The 26,356-nt window shown below is 44.5% G+C and overlaps 1 protein-coding gene across 1 annotated transcript in view; it reads right to left on the bottom strand.

The window, feature by feature from the left end:
- Positions 1-24,362, bottom strand: part of TXNRD3 (thioredoxin reductase 3) — a gene marked incomplete at its 5' end in the record, with an annotated part of 60,534 nt that extends 36,172 nt beyond the window's left edge. The window contains 9 exon segments of the mRNA XM_013982024.2: positions 339-361; positions 364-480; positions 4,412-4,531; positions 5,579-5,651; positions 5,875-5,979; positions 7,775-7,824; positions 7,827-7,883; positions 9,144-9,204; positions 24,075-24,362. Coding sequence (XP_013837478.2) covers positions 339-361; positions 364-480; positions 4,412-4,531; positions 5,579-5,651; positions 5,875-5,979; positions 7,775-7,824; positions 7,827-7,883; positions 9,144-9,204; positions 24,075-24,362 — 894 coding nt within the window.

The raw sequence follows: 26,356 nt of genomic DNA, 5'->3' as shown, positions 1-26,356 counted from the left end.
GAATTCTAGTGAAGGGTTCATTTTTCAAAAGAATCACACTGTTAAAGGTTTTCTTTTTAGACTTTTGGGCTTTGAACTGTCTAGTCTAAACATTTTCTCATTTAAGATGGCAAAGAAACCAAAAGGCAAATAACAGCTTAAAACTGAGAGTTCTTTAAAAGGTGATTTCTGCAGTCTGATCAGACTTGGACTCCACAAGCAATGGGGAAAAGCACAGAGGGCATGTTCAGCACACGCAACACTGGCCACAGCTCTAAACAGGTGACACGGAACCTGGGGTCATGACAAGCATGGGCAGAAGCAAGGAAAGTATGGACAGGACAGGACGTCACACAGACCTTGATTTTGTGGTGTTCGACAATTCCCCGTAGGAGTTGATGTAGGCCACAGCCTTCTCCCGCAGAGACAGCCGGTAGCCCCAGTTCAGGGAGCCAATGTGGTTCTGGACGGCCTCTGTCATGGTCCCCCAGTTGTGCTTCACTGGGGAGAAATGGGGGGTGGGTGTGAAGGGGATGGTACTTTCCACAATAATTTATATATAATACAGAGCCAGCCTATGTATCGCTTTAAGAATCAAGAAGTGAACAGAAGAGGAGTTCCCATTGTGGCGCAGTGGAAATGAATCTGACTAGGAACCATGAGGTTGTGGGTTTGATCCCTGGCCTCGTTCAGAGGGTTAAGGATCTGGCTTTGCTGTGGCTGTGGCATAGGCCAGCAGATGTAGTTCCGATTCGACCCCTAACCTGGGAACCTCCATATGCCATGGGTGGGGCCCTAAAAAGCGAAAAAAGTAACCTAAATCTCTTTTATGCCAGTTATGGTATATACTCTTCTTCTTTTTTATTACAAAACATGCAAAAACAGAGTTCTAAGAACTAGGCAAGTCCATGGAAGAGAGCGTGGGGAGCCGGCCCTCCAGCAGTCTTGAGGCAGGAGGGTGGTCTATACTGGTGGGCAGATGCACGCTCCCCCTGCCCCCCCACCACTCCCACCAGGTCCAGGGCTGTGACAGTGAATTCCCCACGTTCAAATGACAGAGTTCACCCATGTCCCATGGAAGCTGTGGTGGAAATCGATGGGACCAAGGTTGCTCCTACAACCTTTGACCCTCTGGGGGGATTACCTCCTGGCTGCCCCTCGTCTGTGGACACTGGTCCCCAAGGAGAGACCAGTTTCCACGCAGCCTGTGTCTGTGAGACATGGGGGCCAGCCCAGGGCTCCCGCCAAAATGATGAGATCCCCAAAGGCAAACCCAGCTGGCCAGGGTCTGCCCTTTGGTCACATGCGGACACCGAGCCCTCTAGCATCTCCAGGAGGCCACATGCACTGGAGTGTGGGACATCAGAACACAGGGAAGGGGAAGAGGTCACAGTGTGGGGGCTCGGTCAGCATAAGTGCCTATGGCTCAGACATCACGACACCTGTCCTGGGACATCAGCATCAACCAAGTCTCCTCATTTTGAGTCCAGATAGCCATTCTGTTTACTATGTCCCTGACCCCCACTGTAATCCCAGGGCTCATGACCCAGCAGAGAAGACCCCCCAACAAGGGCTTGTACCCACTTATGCTGTGGCCCCTCCCACCACTCCCCTGATAAGTTGGCCTCCCAGCACCACTCCTTTTTTCTTGTCTTTTTAGGGCCACACCTGTGGCATATGGAGGTTCCGAGGCTAGGGGTCAAATCAGAGCTGCAGCTGCTGGCCTACGCCACAGCCACAGCAACATGGGACCCAAGCCACACGTGCAACCTATACCACAGCTCAGGGCAACACTGGATCCTTAATGCACTGAGCAAGGCCAGGGATTGAACCTGCATCCTCATGGATACAAGTCAGGTTCTTAACCACTGAGCCACAATGGGTACTCCTACCCAGCCCTTAAAGGACCTTTTATCCCAAGGATCGTGGACCTTGTTGGTTAAATCCACACTTCACGTGTCCCTTTTTTTCCTGTTCCTGTAAAGACATTCCCTGTTAGGAGTTCCAGACACGGCTGCACATCAGGCCCCCAGGAAGCATGTTGAATGGATGGGTCCTGGGACCCACCACAAGGATTCGAGGCAGGACCACAGAGGCCATGCCGCTAACAAGCTCATGGGGACCCTGACGAGGAAGGTCTACAGATTTGCCTGCCCTCCATTCTTCCCTCTGCTCAGTCCTGCACCAAATGGCAGTACCATTAAACTCTGATGGCACAGTCGCTTACCAGCCTTTTCCCTCACACATTTATTTTTCAATACAAACTTGAGAATAATTTGTCAAGTTCCAGAAAGAAAATTTTTTTTGCCATTTTCCCTGGACTTAAAGTTTACAAATTAATTTTGAGGTATCATCACAATATGGAAACATTCCCTCTGCAATCAGAGTATATTTTTTGTTTTGCTTTTTATATATTTTCCTTGTATATTTTGTATATTCCTAATTAAATTGATTCCAAGTTATTCTATCTTTTTTTTGTTATTTTCCATTATAAATTTAACTTATTGTTGAAGTCCTGGAGGTGCCGTGGGCACTTCTGCCTAAAAAGACAAACAATACAAAACAAAACAAACCTCATATCCATTTCTGCTAAAACAACAACAACAAAAAGCCAGCAAAGTAAGCAAAGAAACAGCCACTTCCTGTCCAGGAGGTTAAGCCTTGTCTCCTGCCTCTGGCCCCTCAGATTCAGCTGCTTCTCTGGGCTGGTCACTGAGCTAGTGCCTGAAAACTGTGATAAGTACCACAGGTCCCTTCAGGACATCCTGGTGGGGAGGTGTCTGGGGATGGCCTTCCTGGGCAAGGCCTTGATGGCTTGCCGAGCATCTCGGTGCCGCACCTCCAGGTTAACATACGGTCCTGTGTGGGGGCAACTCAGAGGGTGACCCCACTCAAGGACATGGGATGGTATTTAGACGTATCAGCACTGAGGCGAGGTGGGGACACTGTCTGGCCCAAAGACCCCTTGCTCCCCTCCGTGAAAGCGTGTAGCCCGGGGCTGGAGGGGGGGCACTACAAGCTATGCTGCAGGCACCCACACTTCATCCCCACTCACAACCACCCCACTCACACCCAGCCATTTAGTAACAGGGCACAAACAAGTGTAATTTTAAAAAGAGCCTCCACAAACTACCAACCCCAAATGACCATCATTCCAATTCTATTCCACCCACCCTTTTGCAGCATTTCACTCAAGTTAGTTCTCTTCTTAGACTCCGTCTGTCTGTCCAAATCCTGTGCTTAATGACCTCAGCCCATAGTCTCTATAAACAGTGTACCCCCTCTCAGGTATCAGCATCCTCTGTGCACAGCCCCCCTCAGGTATCAGTGTCTAGAGATCCCACCTGTCCTCTGCCCTCTTCTACCTTCCATCTCAGTAAGTCCTAAGACTTTACCTCCCCACAGGCCAGGCTCCAAAACCAGGCCTTTCCCAGAAAGGCCATCCCCAGACACCTTCCCACCAGGATGTCTTGACGGGATCCATGGTACCCTATCACCAGAATGAAGGGTTTGAGAAGAGTCTCTGAAAGTGGGGACTCCTCAGAAGCTACCTGCCAGGTGGAGAGGCCTCATTTTACCTCCATTTTGACAGAAAGCTCCATCAAGGCAGAGTGGTCTGGGGAAATCTGTCCCAGGGAGGTCACTGTGATGCCACCAAACCTGCCTGCTCCATCTGGTCTCTCCTACCCCCTCCTCACCCTCACCCTCTGCCCTTTGAGGGCCCGGCATCCTGGCAGAATCAGCTGTGTCAGAATCATCTATGATGCTTTAAACTTGCACGTGCATGTGTGATCTATGGGTCCAAGCCTCTGAGAAGAAGACAGGCATTGTCATCCCGACCCTCCCCTGCCCTCCCCCCTTACCTCCTCTCTCCCCTCCTCTCTCTCCTCCTCCTCTCCCCCTCCCCTCCACCTTTCCTCCTCTCTCCCCTCCTCTCACTCCTTCCTTTCCTCCCCCGGCCCAGGCTGTGCTGCTCCAGGGCAGGAGTGATGGTTTCCTATCTACATCCTCAGAGCCTCACCAGTACATGTTTATTGGTGAATCTGTTTTCCATTTCTCATTAACTTAAGACACACATAAACACTGATAAAAAAAGAAAATGTCATACAATAGCGGGTAAAACCCTCAGATGCCCCTTGTTAGTCTATGTTCTTCCTATTTGAGAACAGAGACGACTCCCTCTCACTTCCACTGGGCTAGGGTGCTGAGTGGCTGTGGCTGCAGCAACTCCCTCCCTAAAGCACTTAGGCCACGGAAGCAGCTTTAAACTGACCACTGGAGTCCTCCAGTCGGCCCGGCTGATGCTCGATGGGCCTAACAACTGTTGATTAAATGAATTTCAAACTCATGGAAATATAAACAGCAAGTCCTTCTAAGAAACTCATTCTTTCCTCCTTCTACCCAATCCCTACTTTTATGAACTCTCACCAACCTTGTTGACTATACTCCCAGCCAAACTTCCTTGAGTCGGTTAACGCCTGCCCCAGGAGGGCGGCTTGATGCATCAACTTCTTAGGAATACAGCCCACATTTACACAAGTACCGCCAAGACCTGAGAAAGAAAGTACTACTTTTAATGGTTTTTTTTTTTTTTTTTTTTTTTTGCCTTTTCTAGACCCGCTCCTGCGGCACATGGAGGTTCCCAAGCTAGGGGTTGAATCGGAGCTGTAGCCACCGGCCTACACCAGAGCCACAGCAACTCAGGATCCAAGCTGCGTCTGCGACCTACACCACAGCTCATGGCAACGCCGGATCCTTAACCCACTGAGCAAGGCCAGGGATCGAACCCACAACCTCATCGTTCCTAGTCGGATTTGTTAACCCCTGAGCCATGATGGGAACTCCACTTTTAGTGTTTTGTGTGTGCGTGGTTTTACATACATGCAGAGTGGGTGTTATTAAAACATGGAAATGACAAACATGAATGGTGGTAGGGCCAACATCACATTCTACAATAACATGCAAATGATTAGCCAAACTTGTTGACCAAGGGTCAATGAAGGAGCTGAGGATAAGCAAAACTGGCGCTTGGCTAACTTATCAGCGTTGTGGATAGGGGCTGACAACAGGAGGGCTGGAGGCATGAGCAGAAAAGACCCGGCACAAAGTCTGTGTGCTGTGTTACCAAGGAAAGAACGAGGGCCACCAAGTCCGGGCTACAGCAAAGTCCAGGGCTAGGAGGTGGCCACATTGCATTAAACTGACCTGGAGCGACCACACATACTACCTCGACCCACCATCCTGCTGCTATTGGGGTCAGTTATAAAATCAATCAGTAACAAAGGAAAGAGTCACAGCAACCTCAGACAGGACGAGGCACACGCCACATCATCAACGTGTGTGAAAACATCATCCTGGCAGAAATGCTGGAATGATAGGGTCAAGGGATTTTCTTTTTGCAAACTCTTCCTTAATTATTTTTATATTATCTTCTAACTCCTCTTGTTAATGCTGTGATCTGAGATTCAAAACCCAGGAAACAGGCTGGTGACACTTGAGGTTGTTGCTGAGGACTGCATGAGAATGACAAGCCCACAGACACAAGAACAACAGAAAAAAAAACAGACAACAACAACATAAGGACAGAAGAGCCACTCACCCCATGATGTGCCCTGGGGCGACGGGACCACAAAGTCCAGCACCAGGACTTTCCTCCCCAAAATGGCGGCTTCCTACCAAAAAAAAGCTATATGTAAAGATGGTGTCACTTTCCCGACACCCCCTGAGGGGTCAGACCTTGCTTGTGCTGTCGCACAGTCTCTCCCCATTACACCAGCTTACACCATACACTTATAACTCCAACTAGAACGTCCTGTTTTGTTTTTTTTAAGGGGCTGAAGACATGCTTGAGGCAATTACCAGGAAAATGATCTTTGAGTGTCTTTTTCCTCATACCTGAGCACATGCGAGGCCACCAGAGCCACCACCGATGACAATGAGGTCATAATCGTAGGCTGGGTCGTCCTGAAGGAGCTTCTGTAACAAGCCACTCTGATGGGCCTGAGGGTTAATCAAAGAGAACACAGAGTGACTTGTTTTCAAACTGCTTCTGTGCACCCTATGCTTCATCAGCAAAAATTTCTGTTACAAAAATCTTGGAAACAATTGACCCACAATTGCTACTCAGTTGGAGCCAGCGAGTTAGAAGGTATGCCAACATATTTTTGTTGGTTATGGCCCCACAGCAGCATGTGTGTCAAATGACAGGGTGGTCACAGCTTTACGTCCATGTCAGACAAGGTCATTTATCAAAATACCATACCCAAGTGTGGTCAAACACCCAAGTTCCATTTTTTCGGATCCTCTATATTTTGTTCATCTTTGCTAGCCTTCACTTTAAAAACAATTCTCATGCATCATCAGCAGGACATGCACTTTGAGTTTTTTCCTAGTTTCCCATAAACCGACCTAAATTTTGCAACTTTCTAGATAGCACACACATTTTGCTTTTCCTCTTGCGAACGGTCAGGACGCTGGCCCTGCAGGGCACTGCTGTCCCTGGCCGTCCTTGTGGTCAGAAACACCTGAGGTAAGATGAGAGGCTCCATGTGCAACTAACACTAGTTCGGTCTGTGCAAGTTGGTAGCTCAGTTCCACCAGCTGGTTTTGGAACCTGCTCATCCTGAGGCCACAGTGGAAGTGTCACTTGGCCCTGTTGTCCCTGGGCCAGGGTCTCCTTATTCTTAGGTGCCTTCAGGGAAATCTGCCTCCTAGTCAGCCACCGTCCAAGGTCATGCCTTCAGGTCTCCAAGTGCGCCCCCACCACCGACACCTCCTCCGACAGCATTTTCCAGGCTAAGCTTGGCGAGAGTGGCACCTCTGAAGGTGCTGAGAGGCTATGACTGCACACTTAGCCCAACGGGGCTGGGTTACAGCTTCCAGGGCAGGTATGGCAAGCAGCTGCTAGGTAATGATGCTGAACCCAGATTAACATCTGTGTAGACAATCCTTTCTCCCAACAAGAATATAACTCTTAATTAAAATGTAAATATGAACATTTAATCATGGCTTATTACCATTTGCATATGTATATAAAGGATAGAGAGCAGAATTTTAACAAAAGCAACTACTTAAAATAAGGACCTTATTTAATAAGTATCAATTTTCATCAATCCCTACTTAACTGAATGATCCCTGCTCACTTTAGCATCCTAGGAATCAAATCATAAAAGCTCTGCAAAGCTCCCAGGGTCAGCAGCCTTGACAGGAGTTCCTGGACTTGAATGTCAGCGTTGTCCCGACTGCACTTCCCTCAAGGAGGGGAGGCCCCGCTTCTGTGCCATCAGAAGGACAGCCCAGGAGTTCCCGTCGTGGCGCCGTGGTTAACGAATCCGACTAGGAACCATGAGGTTGCGGGTTCGGTCCCTGCCCTTGCTCAGTGGGTTAAGGATCTGGCGTTGCCGTGAGCTGTGGTGTAGGTTGCAGACGCGGCTCGGATCCCGCGTTGCTGTGGCTCTGGCGTAGGCCAGTGGCTACAGCTCCGATTCGACCCCTAGCCTGGGAACCTCCATATGCTGCGGGAGCAGCCCAAAGACAAAAAAAAAAAAAAAGGGACAGCCCACCCACCTGTCCTGCACCCTCTCTCAAAGCCACTCCTGCTCAGCTTCTGAACTTTGAGTTGGTAGGAAAGCTAATTTCCCTTAAAGTAATCAAGATTATCTGATAACCACATGCTTTTCATTGCACAAGCTTCAAAAGACAAATAGCCCTAAAATGCATCTCCTCCCCTTTTAAATACTTTTTCAAAATAAAACTTGAACAAACAGCACTCAAGAATACATGGCACTGTCACTACCTGGAAAGTCCGGTCACAGCCACCCATGTGCACTTTATTCACAAAGATGTTGGCACAGTCCTCTGGTTAGTGAGCTCCGACAGCACCTCCTGAACACTGGCCCCATTATCTATGGAGCAAAAGACAAATCACGTACAGCTCTGCCAGGTGCCACACCTCCGTGAGCTGAGCACAGCATTAGGACACCCAGACCACCCACGTGTGCACACCTGCGAGGTCGGTATGGCACACAGCGTTATGAGATAACCACTCAAGAGGGGAGAGCACTACTCAGGTGTCCAAAGGCAACCTTAAAGAATAAAGACCAGGCCATTGACTCCTTTCACAGTAAACCCTTCTAAATGAGAGTTTGATTCATAATTCAGTGATGAGCAGAGGGAGTGGGAGGGACAGGGAGCTTGGGGTAAACAGGTGCAGAATGCAGCCTTGGGGATGGATTAGCAATGGGATCCTGCTCTGTGGCACTGGGAACTCTGCCTAGTCACTTATGATGGAACACTTAATGTGAGAAAAAAGAATGTATACATGTATGTGTAACTGGGTCACCATGCTGTATAGGAGGAAAAAATATATATATAATAAAAATAAATAAATAAAAATCATTTGAGAAAAAAAAATTCAATGACGAGGCCGAGACAGATAAGAACCCTCTTTAAAGAGCAAATAGAAGATAAACTCTACTTCAACGGTAGACAACACAGAAAATATTTCCTACAATCACATTTGAAAAATCTCTATCACTATAGATCAAAATGCATCCTTCATCTTGAAAAATAAAACTTGGCTGTAAGTCCTTCAGAGTCCTAACTGGGCATTCTCTTTACAGAAGTCTCAAAGATTGAAGAATATTTCACTTATTAAACTTGGCTAAAAGGAGGGGTGAGGTCCTGTGAAGGCAGAGGTCAGTTTTTTCTGTTCGCCACAACATCCCCAATCCTGCAAAAAAAATGCCTATGTGCAGTACAGGGACGACAAGAATTCAAACGTATAAAGCAGAAAACTGAATGCGCTGCCCCTCATGGGTAATACACTCAGGAAATAGGGGCAGACTCATTTCATCTATTACAGCTTAATCTATTTTGCTAGAAAGTTGTCAGACACATCTGAAATGCCCAAAGTATTTCCATGTTACCGGCTTATCTACCTTCCTTCTACTCCTGCCCCTCAGATACAAAAAGCATAACCAAAAAATTTACACAAAATTATTTTCTTGTACAGAGTCACTTTTTTACGGAGTTGATTGTAGATGAAAACAGCTCATCTAACCCAAAGATGCAGGAGTAGATTGAAGTGAACAAGGCAAATGGAAAGAGGTCAATCCTGATAACATTTATGATAAACAACAGTATGTACTAACCATGCTACTTACCAACTTGGTCAAGTTCCAAGATATTACATTCAACTCCCAAAGAAGAAAAGAGCTCTTTAACCTGCAACAAAAATTTTTGCTAAGTTTACTCTCACAAAGATTCAAGAGAGGAATGAAGTATGGGCATAGTAACAGGGGGTGTTCAGAACCGGTGTTCTTTGGAATATGAACTCTGGTCTGGTTCCCTCTATGCATCTTCCCAGAATAATCTCGGCCCATCTCTTTCTTTCTTTTATAATCTACATCCTCAACCTCTAAATCTGTAACTTTTGCCCAAATCCCTTTTCTGAACTCAGATAAACACTATTTCTCCACCTGAGCGAGCACAGGTCTTTCACGTGCAACATGCCCCAAATAAAAATCATCTTCTTCCACATTCCTTTTACTCTTTGTGTTTTTTCTCAATAGTCATTAAATCACTCAACAAATATTTATTGATCAAACACCGACTATGTGTCTTCCCTTGTTCTATCTACTGGAGATAGGACAAAGACACAATCCCCTGCCACCATCCCCCTGAAACAGACAAGGAAACTGACAAGTTCACCCAGTTGCCTGAACACTAAATCCTAGTCCTTGCTGCTCAAATGAGGTGGAGGACCAGCAGTACCCGCCTCACCAGTAGCTGGTCAGACTTGCAGTTGGGGCCCTAGATGCCATCTGAAGCAGGAAAGCTCCACTGAGCACTGATTCCGAGTCTTCAGTGCCTCCCTCTCTCCCGGCATCTTCCCATCCATGATAACTCCCCATCTGTCCAAGTAACTGCCCTGTGCTGAACCAATTCCCCTGCCCAATTCCCATGCTTATTATCATGAGCCAGTAATTTCTACTACTGAATCTCTCAGCTACATCCTAAGAGTTCTCTCTGCATCCTTGTGTTCCCTCTGGTTCTCTAAACTACAGCCAAAGAGGACTGTCAAAGCCCACTTCCCACTCTTCACACCCTCCAAGACTTTCGGACCTCAAGATAAAGCCCAGAGGCTCTGACTCCAGGGTGGACACGTGATGAACTTGGTTCCCGGTAAACATCTGAAACAGGTGAAAGTTATTTAAAAACAGCCATTTAGTCTCTGGAAATTGACAGCACATAGCAAGTAAGGAAACGTTCATTCAAGAAAATCTACCAGATGTCAATAAGAGCAGACATGTCTGAGGCACCTGCTCCAGGGCAGCATGATGGATGTTCCACTTCAACTGAACGTGGTCAAGACAACAAGGCTCCTCGTCCCCTGAAATCCTAGTCACCAGAAGGGTTAGGCCACTGTCATTTCTCAATCTACCCACAGTTCTGGATGGCAAAGGCTGTTTTCCTGGTGAGTATGACTGGCAACACGGGAAAGGCACCCTCCCTTCCTCACGCACTCATAGATCAAAGTCTCTAACTAGGTGAAAATACCAGCCCCCTAATCACCTTGGCCCTAGCCCACTTGTAGGGCAAGACTCCAGGCTGGGAACAGCAATTCAGAAAGACCAGAGAATGCCACAACCACCAGAGTCTGCTCATAAAGCAAGCTTGTGCTGCTAAGAGAAGCTGGTCTCAGAGATCTCACTCAGGGCAAGAGTTAAAGCACAAGATCGGAGAATGTCAAAACTCTGCCCAGAGGAACTGACTTTATTTGAAACGGACTGTGGGGAAGTTCAAGTCTAAATGTGCAACTGAAAATAAAGGCGTTTTCAGCACTGAGCACTTAGGAGGCTGATAACTGATAGCTCCATCCCAGGGACCGCCTAAACTGTAGGAAGCTGGTTCAGCAGGACCAGGGGAGACAGGCAGAACAACGCTCCAGCATCAGAGCAAACCACAAATGCCTCCAAACTCTGCTGCAAAGGGGCCCAGATTTACTTGGATCAGGGTATAGCACCATTTATACCCAGGGCATTGTCAAAAACAACAGCGCAACTAAGCTGCCTAACATCCAGGCATGAGTCTGTCAGTGTCAGACAGCAGAGCACAGACGTCTGTCTAGTCAGAGCCTGCTAGACCTGCCAACCCCCAGAGACTGGGCAGACCCAAGGCTGCACCTCTGAGGAGTGTCAGAGCCTCCATCTTCAGGTACAAAAAACTTCCCCAAATAATCCAGACAACTCACTAAAGAAACAAGCGGAATTCCTACTCTGGCTCAGCAGGTTAAGGACCTGGCATCTCCATGAGGATGCAGGTTTAATCCCTGGCCTTGCTCAGTGGGTTAAGGATCCAGCATCGCCACAAGCTGCAACATAGGTCGCAGATGTGGCTTGGATCTTGTGTTGCTGTGGCTATGGTAGAGGTCTCAGCTGCAGCTCTGATTTGACCCCTGACCCGGGAGCTTCCACATGCCACAGGTATGGCTGTAAAAAAAGGAAGAGAAAGAAAAAAAGAAACAAACAAGCATTAGAGAAGAAGGGGTCCAATCTGGACTTGTTATAATATATTACCTAAAATGTCCCAGTTCCAACAAAAAAAATTACCAGACATACAAAGAAATAGGAAAGTGGATCTACACACAGGAAAAAAAGCAGGCAAGAGAACCTGCCTCTGAGAGGTCCCAGACTGCATACCAAATTGGTAAAATGGCCACTGTAAATATGTACGAGGAATTGAAGAGAAGTATGCTTCATGAGATGAAGGAATGTTTGATGGTAATACCTTATCCAGTAGAAAATATCAATAAAGAAAGAGAAATCACAAAGAGGAACCAACTGGAAATTATGGAATTATGGAAAAGCACAATGACTAAAATCAAAAGTCTGCTACAGTGTCTCAACAGTAAATTTGAACTGGCAGAATCTGCAGAGCTGAAGACAGATCAGTAGAGATTATGCAGCCACAAGCTACAGAGAGAAAAGATGAAGAAAATGACAGAGCCTTAAATAAATATGGGATAGCATTAAGCACAATGTACACATGGCGTGAATACCAGTAAAAAAGAAAAAGAAAAGAGCAAAAGAAGTGTTTGAAGAAATGTCCAAAAATATGCCAAATTTGATGAAAACCAGTAATCTAAATATACAAGAAGCCAAACAATATCAAAGTAAGTTAACTTAATAGAAGCTTTGGAAACTGGTCAGAGATCTACAGCAAGCAATTAAATAAATGCTCAATGAAGAAAGGGCCACATTTAAAACAGCAGAAAATGTTGCAGCGTTTTTAGCCTCCCTGGCACGGCACAACGGAGGGGAGCAGCAGCCTGGACCCCAGGTCTCTTTCACAAAATGGGTAGAGCATAGAGGCCTGGATCTGCAGCACTCTTCCCTGTCTGAGGGCTGCCTGAGGGACTAGTTACTAAAAGGAAGCCATGAAGTAGTGGGTGTGGTTCATGAAAACCCAAAGTGAACTGTAAATCTGAAGACACTTGGGGGCAAGAGCACACAGGCAGAGGAACACAATCTAACAGCTGAGGCCCTGAGAAGAAGGGGTGTGTGTGTCTTAAGGGGTTTAAGACACTTTTTTTTTTTTTTTTTTGTCTTTTTGCCTTTTCTAGGGCCGTGTCCCACGGCATATGGAGGTTCCCAGGCTAGGGGTCAAATCGGAGCTGTAGCCACCGGCCTACGCCACAGCCACAGCAATGCTGGATCCAAGCCACATCTGCGACCTACACCACAGCTCACGGCAACGCCAGATCCTTAACCCACTGAGCAAGGCCAGGGATCAAACCCACAACCTCATGGTTCCTAGTTGGATTTGTTAATCACTGCGCCACGACAGGAACTCCGGGTTTCAGATACTTTAAAGCAGCCAAGTATATAGGAGAATTAGGCCTGTGAGTGAAAAGCACACATACAGGCCCAGGGAATATGACTGTCCAGAAAAGGACTGAGAAGAGCTTATAGCTTCATGTTGCAATGGTGTGAAATTCTTCCCCAGAATGGAGCCAGTCTGCAAAGACACGGAGAGTTATCTTTTTTTTATTGTAATGTTCAAGAAAAGATCAAATGTATACAAAGAAACAGAAAAAGTGGCCCAAAGGAAAAAAATAAATCTCAAAAAATGTCCCTGAACAAAAAGACTTCATTCTTACTAGACAAAGGTTTGAAAACAACTTTCTTTCTTTCTTTTTTTTTTTTTGATAGGCAAGAAATAGATTTATTAAGATAGGATGCTTGTGAGAGATGCAAGCAGGCAGGCATGGAAACTCTGCTGAAAACAACTTTCTTAAATATGCTCAAAGAGCTAAAGGAAATCAGGAAAATGACATATGAACAAAATTAGAATGCCATAAAAGAGACAGAAATAATCAACAGAAACTCTGAAGGTGAAAAAGATAATCAATGAATTGAAAAATTCACTAAAGGAATTCAACAACAAACCTGAACAGAGAGAAGAAAGAATTGGCAAATTTGAAAATAGGCCATTTGAAATTAAGTATAAAGAGGAAAAGTAAAGAAGAAAAATGAACACAGAATAAGTGACTTGAGATACTCCATTAAACAGAACAATATACACATTTGGAAGTCTCAGAAGAAAGGAGCAGCAAGCTTATTTGAGGAAATAATGCCACCAAACTTCCCAAATTTGAGGAAAACATGCATATACAAATACAAGAAGCTCAAAAAATTCCAAGAAGGAAAACCCAAGAGACTCACATCAAGACACATTATGAGTTTGGAGTTTCTGCTGTGGTGCAATGGGATTGGTGGCATATCTGCATTACCAGGACACAGGTTCCATCCCCAGCCCAGCAGTGAGTTAAAGGAGTCAGCATTGCCACAACTGTGGTATAGATTACAACTGTGGTAATAGATTGCAACTGTGGCTCAGATCTGATCCCTCACCTGGGAACTCCATTTGCCACAGGGTGGCCAAAAAAGGAAAAAAAAAAAGAAGACACATTATGATCAAATTGTCAAAAACAGAAGACAGAATCTTGAAAGTAGCAAGAGAAAAGCGGCTCATCACATATGAGGGATCTTCAATAAGATCATAAGTGGATTTTTCAGCAGAAACCTTGCATGCCAGAGAGTGTGGATGATATATTTAAAGTCCTGAAAGAAAAAAAAAATCAACCAAGAAATCTGTTACTGGTAAAAAAAGAAAAAAAGAAAAAATAAGGAAAAAGACCTTCAAAAATGAGGACGAAGCTAAGACTTTCTCACATAAACAAAATTGAGGGAGTATATTAATACTAGACCTGCCCTGTAAGAAATGCTATAGGGAGTTCTTTAAGTTGAAATGAAAGAATGCTAGACAGGAATTTAAAGCCATATGAAAGTACAAAATTTTCTAATAAAGATAAACACATACAAACATACAGATCAGTATTATTGTAATTTGGGTTTATAATTATATTTTTTATTCTTCTACTGAATTTAAAAAATATAAGCCAGAAAACGACTATAAGTCTATGGGTAGACAATATGTAAAGATGGTCTGTGGCACTGATAACATAAAGGTGGGGCAGAACTGTAAAAGAGTAGAGTTTTTGTAGGCCATGGAAGTCAAATTGATATCAGCTTTAAATAAATTTTATCCTTAGGATGCTATACGTAATCCTTAAGGAAACCGCAAAAACATCTAGCAAATAGGGAGCTCCCGTTGTGGCTCAGTGGTTAACAAATCCGACTAGGAACCATGAAGTTGCAGGTTCGATCCCTGGCCTTGCTCATTGGGTTAAGGATCCGGCATTGCCATGAGCTGTGGTGTAGGTTGTTGACGTGGCTCAGATCCCACGTGGCTGCGGCTGTGGCTGTGGCTGGCAGTTATAGCTCCGATTCAACCCCTAGCCTGGGAACCTTCATATGCCACAAGAGTGGCCCTAGAAAGGGCAAAAAGACCAAAAAAAAAAAAAATCTAGCAAATATAGACAAAAGAAACAAGAAAGGAATCAAAAAGTTTCACTACAAAAAAATCAACTAACTATAAAGGAAAACAGTAAGAGAGGAAATGAGAGTCAAAAACTATAAGATATAAATGGAGAAAGAAATAGAACTGTCACTATTTGAAGATGACATGCTAATACACATAGAAAATTCTAAAGGCACCACCAGAAAGCTACGAGAGCTCATCAACGAATTCAATAAAGTTGCCGGACACAAAACTAATATATAGAAATCTATTGCATTTCTGTACACTAACAATGAAATATCAGAAAGAGAAGTTAAAGAAACAATTCCATTTACCATTGCATCAAAAAGAATAAAATGCCTAGAAATAAACCTACCTAAGGAAGCAAAAGACCTGTACTCTGAAAACTCTAAAACTCTGATGAAAGAAATTGAAGGTGACACAAACAGATGGAAAGATATACCATGTTCTTGAATTGGAAGAATCAATATTGTTAAAATGACCATACTTGATTCAATGAAATCCCTATCAAATTACCAATGGCGTTTTTCACTAAACTGAAACAAAAAAATTAAATTTGTATAGAAACACAAAAGACTCCATAGCCAAAACAATACCGAGAAAGAAGAATGAAACTGGAGCAATCAGGATCCCTGACTTCAGAAAATACTACAAAGCTACAGTAATCAAAACAGTATGGTACTGGCACAAAAACAATGGAACAGAATAGAGAGCCCAGAAATAAACCCACACACCTATGGTCACTTAATCTACAATAAAGGAGACAAGAATATAAAATGGAGAAAAGACAGTCCCTTCAATAGGTGGTGCTGGGAAAATTGGACAGCTGCAGGTAAAAGAATGAAATTAGAAAATTCTCTTATACCATACCCCAAACTAAACTCAAAATGGATTAAAGACCTAACTATAAGACTAGATACTATAAAACTCCTAGAGGAAAACAAACACAGAACACTCCTTTTTTTTTTTTTTTCCTTTTTCGGCTGCACATGCATATGGATGTTCCTGGGCCAGGGATTGAATCCAAGCCACATTTGTGTCCTACACCACAGCTGCGGCAATGCCAGATTCTTAACCCACTGTGCCAGGCCAAGGATCAAACCAGCAACACCACAGAGATGAGCTGGATCATTAATCCACTGCACCACATCGGGAACTCTGGCAGAACACTCTTTGACATAAATCACAGCAATATTTTTTTTTATCTGTCTCCTAAAGTGATGGAAATGAAAGCAATACTAAACAAATGGGACCTAATTAAACTTAAAAGCTTTTGCACAGGAAAGGAAACCATAAGCAAAATGAAAAAACAACCTACAGAATGGGAGAAAATATTTGCAAACAATGTGACTGACAAGGGCTTAAGTTCCAAAATATACAAACAGCTTATACAGTTCAATATGAAAAAACACAAAGTGTACTCAAAAAAATAGGCAGAAAATATAAGCAGACATTTCTCCAAATAAGAGATACAGATGGCCAATAGGCACAGGAAAAAAATGCTCAACACCACTAATTATTAGAGAAATGCAAATGTAAGCTACAACAAGGTACCACCTCAAACTAGTCAGAATGGTAGTCTTCAAAAAGTCTACAAATAATAAATGCTGGCAAGGGTGTGGAGAAAAGGGAACCCTCCTATACTGCTGGAGGGAATACAAATTGGTGTAGCCACTACGGAGAAGAGTATGGAGGTTCCTCAGAAAACTAAATATAGAACTCCCGTAGGATCCAGCAGTCCCACTCCTGGACATGTATAAGGAAAAGATGAAAACTCTATTTGAAAAGACACATGCACCCCAATGTTTACAACGTTACTATTTACAATAACCAAGATATGGAAGCAAACTAACTGACCATTGACAGATGAACAGATACAGAAGATATACATATACATATATATGTACATATATATATGTATATATATGTGCGTGCATATATATATATGTGCATATATATGTGCGTGCATATATATATATATACATATATATGTGCGTGCATATATATATGTATATATGTGCGTGCATATATATATGTATATATATACACACACACAGACACACACAATGGAATATTACTTAGCCATAAAGAAGTTTGAAATAATGCCATTTGCAGCAACATGGATGGACCTCAAGATTATCATACTAAGTGAAGTAAGTCAGAAAGACAAAGACAAACTTCCTATGACATCATTTATGTGGAATGTAAAATACGGCACAAATGAACCTATCTACAAAACAGAAAGAGGCTCACATAGAAAACAAACTTAGGGTTACCAAAAGGGAAAGAGACAGGGAGGAATAAAATGGGAATTTAGGATTAATGGATGCATGCTACTATATATAAAAAAGATAACAACAAGGACTTGGTGTATAGCACAGGGAACTATATTCAATATCTTGTAACAACCTAAAATGTAAAAGAATCTGAACAAGAGTGTGTGTGTATATATAAAACTGAATCACTTTGCTGTACACCCAAAACACTGTAAATCAACTATATTTCAATCTTAAAAAAGCAGTTGCTGGAGTTCCCATCATGGTGCAGCAGAAACGAATCCAACTGGGAACCATGAAGTTGCGGGTTGGATCCCTGGCCTTGCTCAGTGGGTTGGGGATCTAGCGTTGCTGTGAGCTGTGGTGTAGGTTGCAGACATGGCTCGATCCTGTGTTGCTGTGGTTGTGGCTGTGGCCAGCAGCTATAGCTCCGATTCGATCCCTAGACTGGGAACCTCCACATGCCGCAGGTGTGGCCCCCCCCCCGCCCCCGAAAAAAGCAGTTGTTTCCCTATACACTAACAATGAACAATCCAAAAAAGAAATTTAAAAAAGAATTCCACTTAGGAGTTCCCGTCGTGGCACAGTGGTTAACGAATCCGACTAGGAACCATAAGGTCCCTGCAGGTTGCTCAGTGGGTTAACGATCCAGCATTGCCATGAGCTGTGGTGTAGGTTGCAGATGTGGCTCGGATCCCGCATTGCTGTGGCTCTGGTGTAGGCCGGTGGCTACAGCTCCGATTCGACCCCTAGCCTGGGAACCTCCACATGCCACGGGAGCGGCCCAAGAAATAGCAAAAAGACAAAAAAAAAAAAAAAAAAAAAAAAAAGAATTCTACTTAAACACCATAAGAAGAACACTCAGGAATAAATTTAACCAAGGAGGCAAAGATTTGTGCACTGAAAACTACAAACATGAGGCTGAAAGAATTAAAGAAGACATCTATAAATGGAAAGAAATCCCATGTGTATGGATTAGGAAGACTTAATATTGCTAAGATGTCAATACTACTCAAAGTGATCTACAGATTCAGTGTAATCTCTATCAAAATTCCAAAAATGATTTTTGCAGAAAGAGCAAAATCCATCCTAAAATTCATATGGAATTCCAAAGGAAACCTGGATAGCCAAAAAAAAAAAAAAAAAAAAAAAAAAAAAACTTGAAAAAAGAAGAATCAAGTTGGAGGTCTCACATGTCCTGATTTCAAAACATTGCTACAAAACTACAGTAACCAAAACAGTGTGGTACTGGTATAAAGACAGACATATGATCAGCAGAAGAGAACAGAGAGCCAAAAAATAAAACCCCACATATAATGTCAAATGATTTTTGACAATAGTGCCAAGACCATTTGATGGGAAAAGGAAAGTCTTTGCAATAAATGGTGCTGAGAAAACTGGATGTCCATATGCAAATGAATAATGCTGGACCCTTACTTAACATTGTGCACACACCAAAAAAACTCAAAATGGATTAGACTTAAATGTAAGAGCTGACTCTAAAACTTAGAGGAAAACAGGACAAAAACTTTGACACTGGATTTTGCAATATTTCGGCTATGACACCAAAGGGATAGGTAAGAAAAGAAAACAGAAAAAACTAGACCTCATGAAAATTAAAAATACTGTGCATGAAAGTATCAACTGAGTAAAAAGGCAAATCCTAGAATTGGGGAGAAATTTCATTTTTCTTTTGGTCTTTTATTTCTTTTCTAGGGCTGCACCCGCAGCATACGGAGGTTACCCACAGCATATGGAGGTTCCCAGGCTAGGGGTCTAATCGGAGCTATAGCCGCCGGCCTACACCAGAGCCACAGCAACACGGATCCAAGCCTCGTCTGCGACCTACACCATAGTTCACGGCAATGCCGGATCCTTAACCCACTGAGCAAGGCCAGGGATCGAACCCACAACCTCATGGTTCCTAGCCAGATTCGTTAACCACTGAGCCACGACAGGAACTCCTGGAGAGAAATTTTGAATCACATATTTGATAAGGGATTAACATAAAGATTATACAGAGAACTTTCTTGAACTAAAGAAACAAACAAACAAAAACCCCCAATTTAAAAACTGACAGGGAGTTCCCATTGTGGAGGAGTGGAAATGAATCTGACTAATATGTGGATTCAATCCCTGGCCTTGCTCAGTGGGTTAAGGATCCAGAGTTGCCATGAGCTGTGGTACAGGTTGCAGACATGGCTCAGATCCCATATTGCTGTGGCTGTAGCATAGGCTGGTAGCTGTAGCTCTGATTCGACCCCTAGCCTGGGAACCTCCACATGCCACAGGTGTGGCCCTAAAGAAAGAAAAAAAAATTGACAAAGTACTTGAATAGACATTTCTCCAAAAAAGATACTCTCCAGAGAAAGACAAACATCACAGGAGAGAACTTATACATCGAATCTAAAAACAATGATAAAAATGAACTCATTTATAAAACAGAAACAGACTCAAGGACTTCAAAAATGAACTCAGCATTACCAAAGGGGAAAGGTGGAGGGGAGGAATGATTTGGGAGTTTGGGACTGCCATGTGCACACTGTGGCATATAGAATGGATGGTCAAAGGGAAACTGCTATACAGCACAGGGAAATCTACCCAATATCCTGTGATGACCTATACAGGAAAAGAATCTGAAAAAAAATGGATAAGTGTATATGGATAACTGAATCACTTTTGTTGTACAGCAGAAATTATCACAACCTTGTAAATACCTCAATAAAATTTTAAAAAATGAAAAAAGATACTGTGCATTAATAAAGGGACAACAAGCACAGGAAGAGATATCCAACATCATTAATCATCAGGGAAATGCAAATCAAACCACAATGAGATGCCACGTCACACCCGTCAGGATAACTATTATCAAAACAAAAACAATACGAAAACCAGAAAATAACAAGTGCTGACAAGGATGTGGAGAAATTGGAACATTTGTGCACTGTTAGTGGGAATATAAAACAAGTGTGGCTGCTCTGGGAAACAGTGTGGGGATTCCTCAAAAAATTAGAAATATATAGAAATACTATATGAGTTAGCAATTCCACCTCTGGGTCTACACCAAAAGAAGTGAAAACAGAGACACAAACAGATATTGCAAACCCACATTCACAGCAGCAATATTCACAAAAGCCAAAAGTTGAGAGTGGCCTAAGTGTACAGATGAATGGATAAACAAAATATGGTCTCTGCAGACAATGCAATATTATTTACCCTTAAAAAGGAAAGAAATTCTGACACAGAATACAACACAGATGAACCTTGGGCACACTAGACTAAATGAAAGTAGCCAATCAGAAAAGGGCAAGTACTGTATGATTCCATTTATATGCGGTCTGTGGAGCAGTCAGTTTCACAGAGAGAGTAGACAGACAGGGGCTGCCAGGGGCTGGGGGAGGGGAGTTACTGTTTAACGGGGACAGTTTCAGTTGGGAAAGATGAAAAAGGTTCTGTGGACAGAGGGTGGTGACGGCTGCACGACCATGGGAATGTACTTAATGCCACTAATCAGAAAATGGTTATAACAGTAAACTTCATGTTATCTGAGTTTTTCTACAGGGAAAAAAAAAAGCCTAACCAATGGAAGTATATATTTTATATCCAGAAATGGATGAATTAAGGACTGGGGAAAACATGGCTTAAAGTTAATGTGGGGAGGAGCTAGCAAAATCAAGGCTTTTTTCATGACTCCATTTGGGCCATCACCTTGACCTGACTTTCATGGGAACTTCCCAAACAGCCCAGGGGCCTCCACATTTATTTTATTCTCTGTACTGTTCCCAGGTTTCAAATCACAGGTCAGAGCCTTTCACTCTTTGTCTCAAAAGTCTACACATACCACAGAGCATTTTAAAATCTCAATACAACTATGAAACTGAAGTTCAGCTATTTTCCAGTTACTCTCCTGACTTCCTTTCATTCGCCCTATTTTCAGCCTTACAATATTCATTATCCTCTACCTGTGCTGATACATATTCCTTAGCTAGATGCTCTCCCTTACCTACAGACAGCCAACTGAGTCCTCAAGGACCAGCTTAAATAGTCTTCAATTTTTCCAACCCCACAGAAGCAGCTGTTTTGGTCTCTTGGTCCCACGGCGCCTGTCCTGCACACGTGTTTCTTTCGATGCATGAGAATTGGATGATTACAGCTCAATTACACCATGAGTTCTTGGGAGGCAAGGCCACCCTCTCTTTACTTCTGTGCCCCCACAACACTAAGTACCCAACAACACTTGTTGAGTGACATCAGCGGCCCAATCAAGGAACAAACCTCTTTGCTTAATTCTGCGAAGGAAAGGATGTGGAATGTGGTGTCCGGCTTGGGTGACACATTTCAGCAGCTCATACTGAAACTATTGCATGATACAGCGAGCAAAGGGTTGTATGTAAAGAGAGATGAAATGAACACATAAAGAGCAGGCTGCTTGGCCAGGAAAGAAAAACGCTCAGGGAAAGTACTGAAAGATCTGTCATCCAGGTAGAAGCCCAATTCCTAATTCTGTGCATTGGAGCAACTATCACCTCCAAGAGGGAGTAAATGTTTCAGAGAGACAGATTTGGATTCAATTAAAACAATTCTAGTAATTAGAGCTGTCCAAATACGGAATGGGACTCAAAGTAGTGGCACATTATTGGGAGTGTTGACACACACAGAATCAAAAATCATTTGTCCTAAGATTTTCTGTCAGCAAAGGTTTGACTAGAATGATGGAAGAGCATTTACTTATTCAAACCACATTGCCTACCTCACTATTCTAGGCCCCAGCAATACAGTGGTGGCCAGGCACAGTTCTCATTTTAAAAGCTCCAATGACAATTTTTAAAAGTAGAGATAGAAGGCAGAGCCTGGAGAACCAGATGGATGATGAGTGAGCTCTCCAACCGGTGAGGAAAGGATGGCTTGTCCAATAAAGGGCACAGGGAAAACTGATACGTTAGAAAGGACAAAACCAACCGGATCCCTGCATGTCATCAGCTTCACATCCAGGTGGAATAAAGAAGGGGTGTGTGAAAAGCACACTCTAACTCTCTCAGGACTAAAACAGGAGAGTATCCTTACGACTCAGAGTAGAAGGAGGTTTCTTAAATAACACAAAAAGTACAAACTAGAAAAGAAAAAGTGACAGATTCAACTACATTAAATTTCCAAATCTCAGTTAATCAAAAGATCCCATAAAGAGAGTGAAAAGAGGAGTTCTGTTGTGGCTCAGTGGTTAAAGAACCTGATTAGCATCCATGAGGACGTGGGTTCAATCCCTGGCCTTGATCAGTGGGTTAAGGATCCTGTGTTGCTGTGAGCTGTGGTGTAGGTGTATGCCGCAGACACGGCTCAGATCCCTCGTTGCTGTGGCTGTGGCATAGGCTGGCGGCTACAGCTCCTATTCGACCCCTAGCCTGGGAACCTCCATATGCCTCAGGTGTGGCCCTAAAAAGACAAAAAAAAAAAAAAAAAAGTGAAAAGAAAAGCCAAATCTGGGAGATTTTCCAATACATATAATCCAAGGACTAGGATCAAAAACATAGTAAGAATGCCTATAATATGTACAAAAAACCGTCCCAACCTAATAGGGAAATAAGCAAAATACCTAAATGTTTTGCAGCTAAGGAAACTGAAAGAAGGCATAAACACTTGAAAACATGTTCAGCTTCATGAGGGAAATGCAAAACTATCAACTGTTGGTAAGGATGTAGAGCAATGGGGACTAATACTACACTGCCATTAAGAGGGTAAGTTGGTATGTATGACAACTTGGAAAAACATTTTGGCTTCACCTAGTTAAGGCAGAAATCATGCATCCTCTGTGGCCTAGCAACTCAGCTTCAAGACATGTGCTCTAAAGTAAGCTTTGTGTGTGTGCACTGGGAGACAGGCAATAGGCAGAGCCTTATCGTTTTTAAAAAGAGCAAAATACTAGCAACAATAGAACTGATACACTGTGGTATGATTCATCCTAGCGAATAATACAGTAATGAAAATTTAAAAACCACACTTACAGATGCTAACATGCATGAATCTCTAAAACATAACTGTTGAAAAAAGTGCAGAAGGCAAATGCATGATAATACTTATATATAAGTACCAAGACAAGCAAAATATTAAGGAACAAAATATTAAGGATATATATGTATGTGGCAAAACCCTAAAGAAAAGCAAGGAATTCTGGCTAGAGGTTACCCTGGGGGCGGGAGGAGGCAGTGGGGCTGGGGACATCATGAGGTCCCTGCAGGGCAGGGTGTGGTCTTCGTAGAGAAACTCTAAGGTGTTTGTGATACACATTTCACCAAACAATGTTTAACTCAATGCAAACCTGCAAATCATAATCTATAATTTCACGCACCTAACCCAACGGTTCCCGCGTGTGCATCTTCCAAGTATTATTTCAACTCTCAATAAACGTGAAGTATAGTTCAAATATTCAAAGTCCCATCGTACAATGGGTTTGTCTTCAAAAGGATCTAAAACTCAGGACACACGCGCACGTCTGTCCCCAGCTGACCCCGTTGGGCCGCGTGCAGGGCGGCTGAAACTGCCAGGAAGCGCCAGCACACCTGCCGGAACTGCGGCCTCTGCTAGTGCTCTCCTCTCAGAACAACACCCGGCTTTTTCCCACCCCCGTCCCCGACCACATCGACCAGGCTCGCGGCCAGGGGTGTCCGTGGCTCGCCCGCAGGCCCGACCCGAGGCGGAAGCCAGGAGAGCAGCCGGCGGGGCCGGTGTCGCCCCCGGGACGGGCTCCACGCGAGAGCTGAGCGGACGAACACGGGGGGGGGGGTGTCTAGGGGCGCGGGCGGAGAACGGACCGGGTCCGGGGGTTGGAGGCCGCGGAGGCGGACGGACCAGCAGGCCCAGAAGCCCCTGCCTGCCTACCCGCGTGCTGTGCGGACAGTAGCTCTTGCTGAAGATGACCACTCGATGGCCCTCGATGAGGCCCAGCAGGCGGCGCCGCAGCTCCTCGCGGGCCGCGGAGGACGAGCGGCTGGTCCCAGGGGCGGAGAGGCGGGCCCGGCGTCCGGGTGGCGACGGCACGGACACGCCACGGACATTGCCCAGCCGGCGGTTGGGAGTGGCGCCCCTCCCCGGCCCCGGCGACGTCTGCGCCCGCGAGGGCGGCGGCGGCGGCGGCGGCGGCGGAGATGGCTGTGCCAGGGCCGCGGTTTAACTCCCCGTCGGACTCCGCCTGACAAGCGACCACACTCAGGCTCCCGCGGCGACTGGGGTTACGGAGCTCGCCCCGCCCCTGGATCCGCCCCGGATCCATCCCGCCCCGCCCCCGGATCCCCCCATTCGCCCCGCCCCGCCCCTGGCTCCGCCCCACCCCCAGCGCATGCGATCTAGGCCAATGCCCGGACGCCCAACGGACTCGCCTGCTTTTAGCAAAGGGGCGTGTGCTAAGCTGCATGGTGTTGTTATCCCAAAGTGGTGTACCTACAGTGGGACTACCTGGACTCCTTTTGGTCTCCCAGGGATGCCCCATGTGGAGGACTTACTTCCACTCATCATAATCTCCAGCAGCCTGCTCAGATCACCTTGAAAATAGGTAATGGTGATGGAAAATTTTTAAAAAATTAAAAAAATAGATATGGTGGAATTCCCATTGTGGCTCAGTGGGTTAAGAAGCCGACTAGTTTCCTTGAGGATTTGGGTTCAATCCCTGGCCTGGTGTTAGGCAAGCGGCTATGTAGTTCATAGATGCCCCTGGATCCCATGCTGCTGTTGTGGAGTCTGTGGTGTAAGCCGGAAGCTGCAGCTCCAATTCCATCCCTAGCCTGGGAACTTCCATATGCCGCAGGTGGGGCCCTAAAAAGAAAAAAGGGAAATAAAAATACATAAATAAAACCATCGTTAAGAAGGATGGCTATTTTTTTTTAAGCTTATATCCCTGAAAATAAGAACTGCTCTGTTTATCACTATGCATTTTTAAAATGAATTTCCTAGGTTGCTACCCCTCAGTCCCTACTGCATAGAATTCTGGAGGCACTCCCCCCCACCGGCCCCCAAATTTAAGGCCGCACTAGGTGCATATGGAAGTTTCCAGAGTACAGGTTGAATGGGAACTGCAGCTGCCAGCCTACATCACAGCCACACTGGATCCTTAACCCGCTGAGTGGGGCTAGGGATTGAACCTGCATCTTCATGGATACTTTCCTTACCACTAAGCCACAAGGGGAACTTCCTGGAGGCACTTCTAATAAAAGGAAGTCATCTCTGCCAGAACAGGAATCCTGTATCCATCATTTGGGTGGGTGGGTGGAGGATCTCAGCGCTAACTTGCTGACTGTGATTAACAGCCCCCTACAGCTGTGAGGAACTAATGAAACTGCAATAGACTGAGATCCTCAACCACAAAACCAGCAGGCATGGTCTGGTCCCTCTTGTGGGTCATCTCTTGACACCTCCCTCAGATTCCCTGTGCTTCTCCACATGGGCTTTCTCCCTGTGCCTCAGGTGTGTCAAACCCATTCCTGCCTTAAGGTCTTTGCATTTTCTGTTTACTCAGCCTAGATGTTCTTCCCTGTCTAGAAAATCTAGCTTTTTCTTATCAACCAGGCTTGGCTTAAATGTTACTTTTTGTGAAGTAACAAAATAAAACAATTTAATAACAAATGTGATGTCCTTTAGTCAAGGGAAGTGTTTGTAGATTGGAAGTATGCAGTGCCTCACATGCAGTGATGCATTCTTCCAGACAGATGTTCGGGCAAGACTGAGTTTCACAAACCGTTAGAAGCAGCAACATGGTCATGCTGGGGTTGCATATCTGATCTTAGAAGGATCAAGGAACAAGGAAATAAGTATAGAGCCCAGAGTTGCCTTGGAATTTGGGGATTTCCTGACTTGATAAGCTATTTCTGGTCAAGAGGAGCATTTACAGGAAGACAAAAGTTCAGTTTGCTGCTGGGGCACCATGGCCAGGAGCAGCTCTATCTTGGGTCTAGAAATTTATTTCAATATTTCTTAAAGAACGTTTTGCTCTCTATCCAAAACGAAGTAGTCACCAGCTTCTATCGAATTGTATGTATTCTAGTTCCTTCATGACACAGTTATTGCTATTTGCAATTATCTTCTATAAATACTGGTTTACTTGTTTATTACCCGTGCTCCCCTCCCCCATCACCAACAAAAGAATGTGAGGAAAGGTCCTCTTCACTCTA

Source organism: Sus scrofa, chromosome 13, assembly GCF_000003025.6.
Source record: "Sus scrofa isolate TJ Tabasco breed Duroc chromosome 13, Sscrofa11.1, whole genome shotgun sequence".
Classification (NCBI taxonomy): Eukaryota; Metazoa; Chordata; class Mammalia; order Artiodactyla; family Suidae; genus Sus; species Sus scrofa.
The sequence above is the reverse complement of the archived record's forward strand: the minus strand, read 5'-3'. Positions and strand labels throughout refer to the sequence as shown.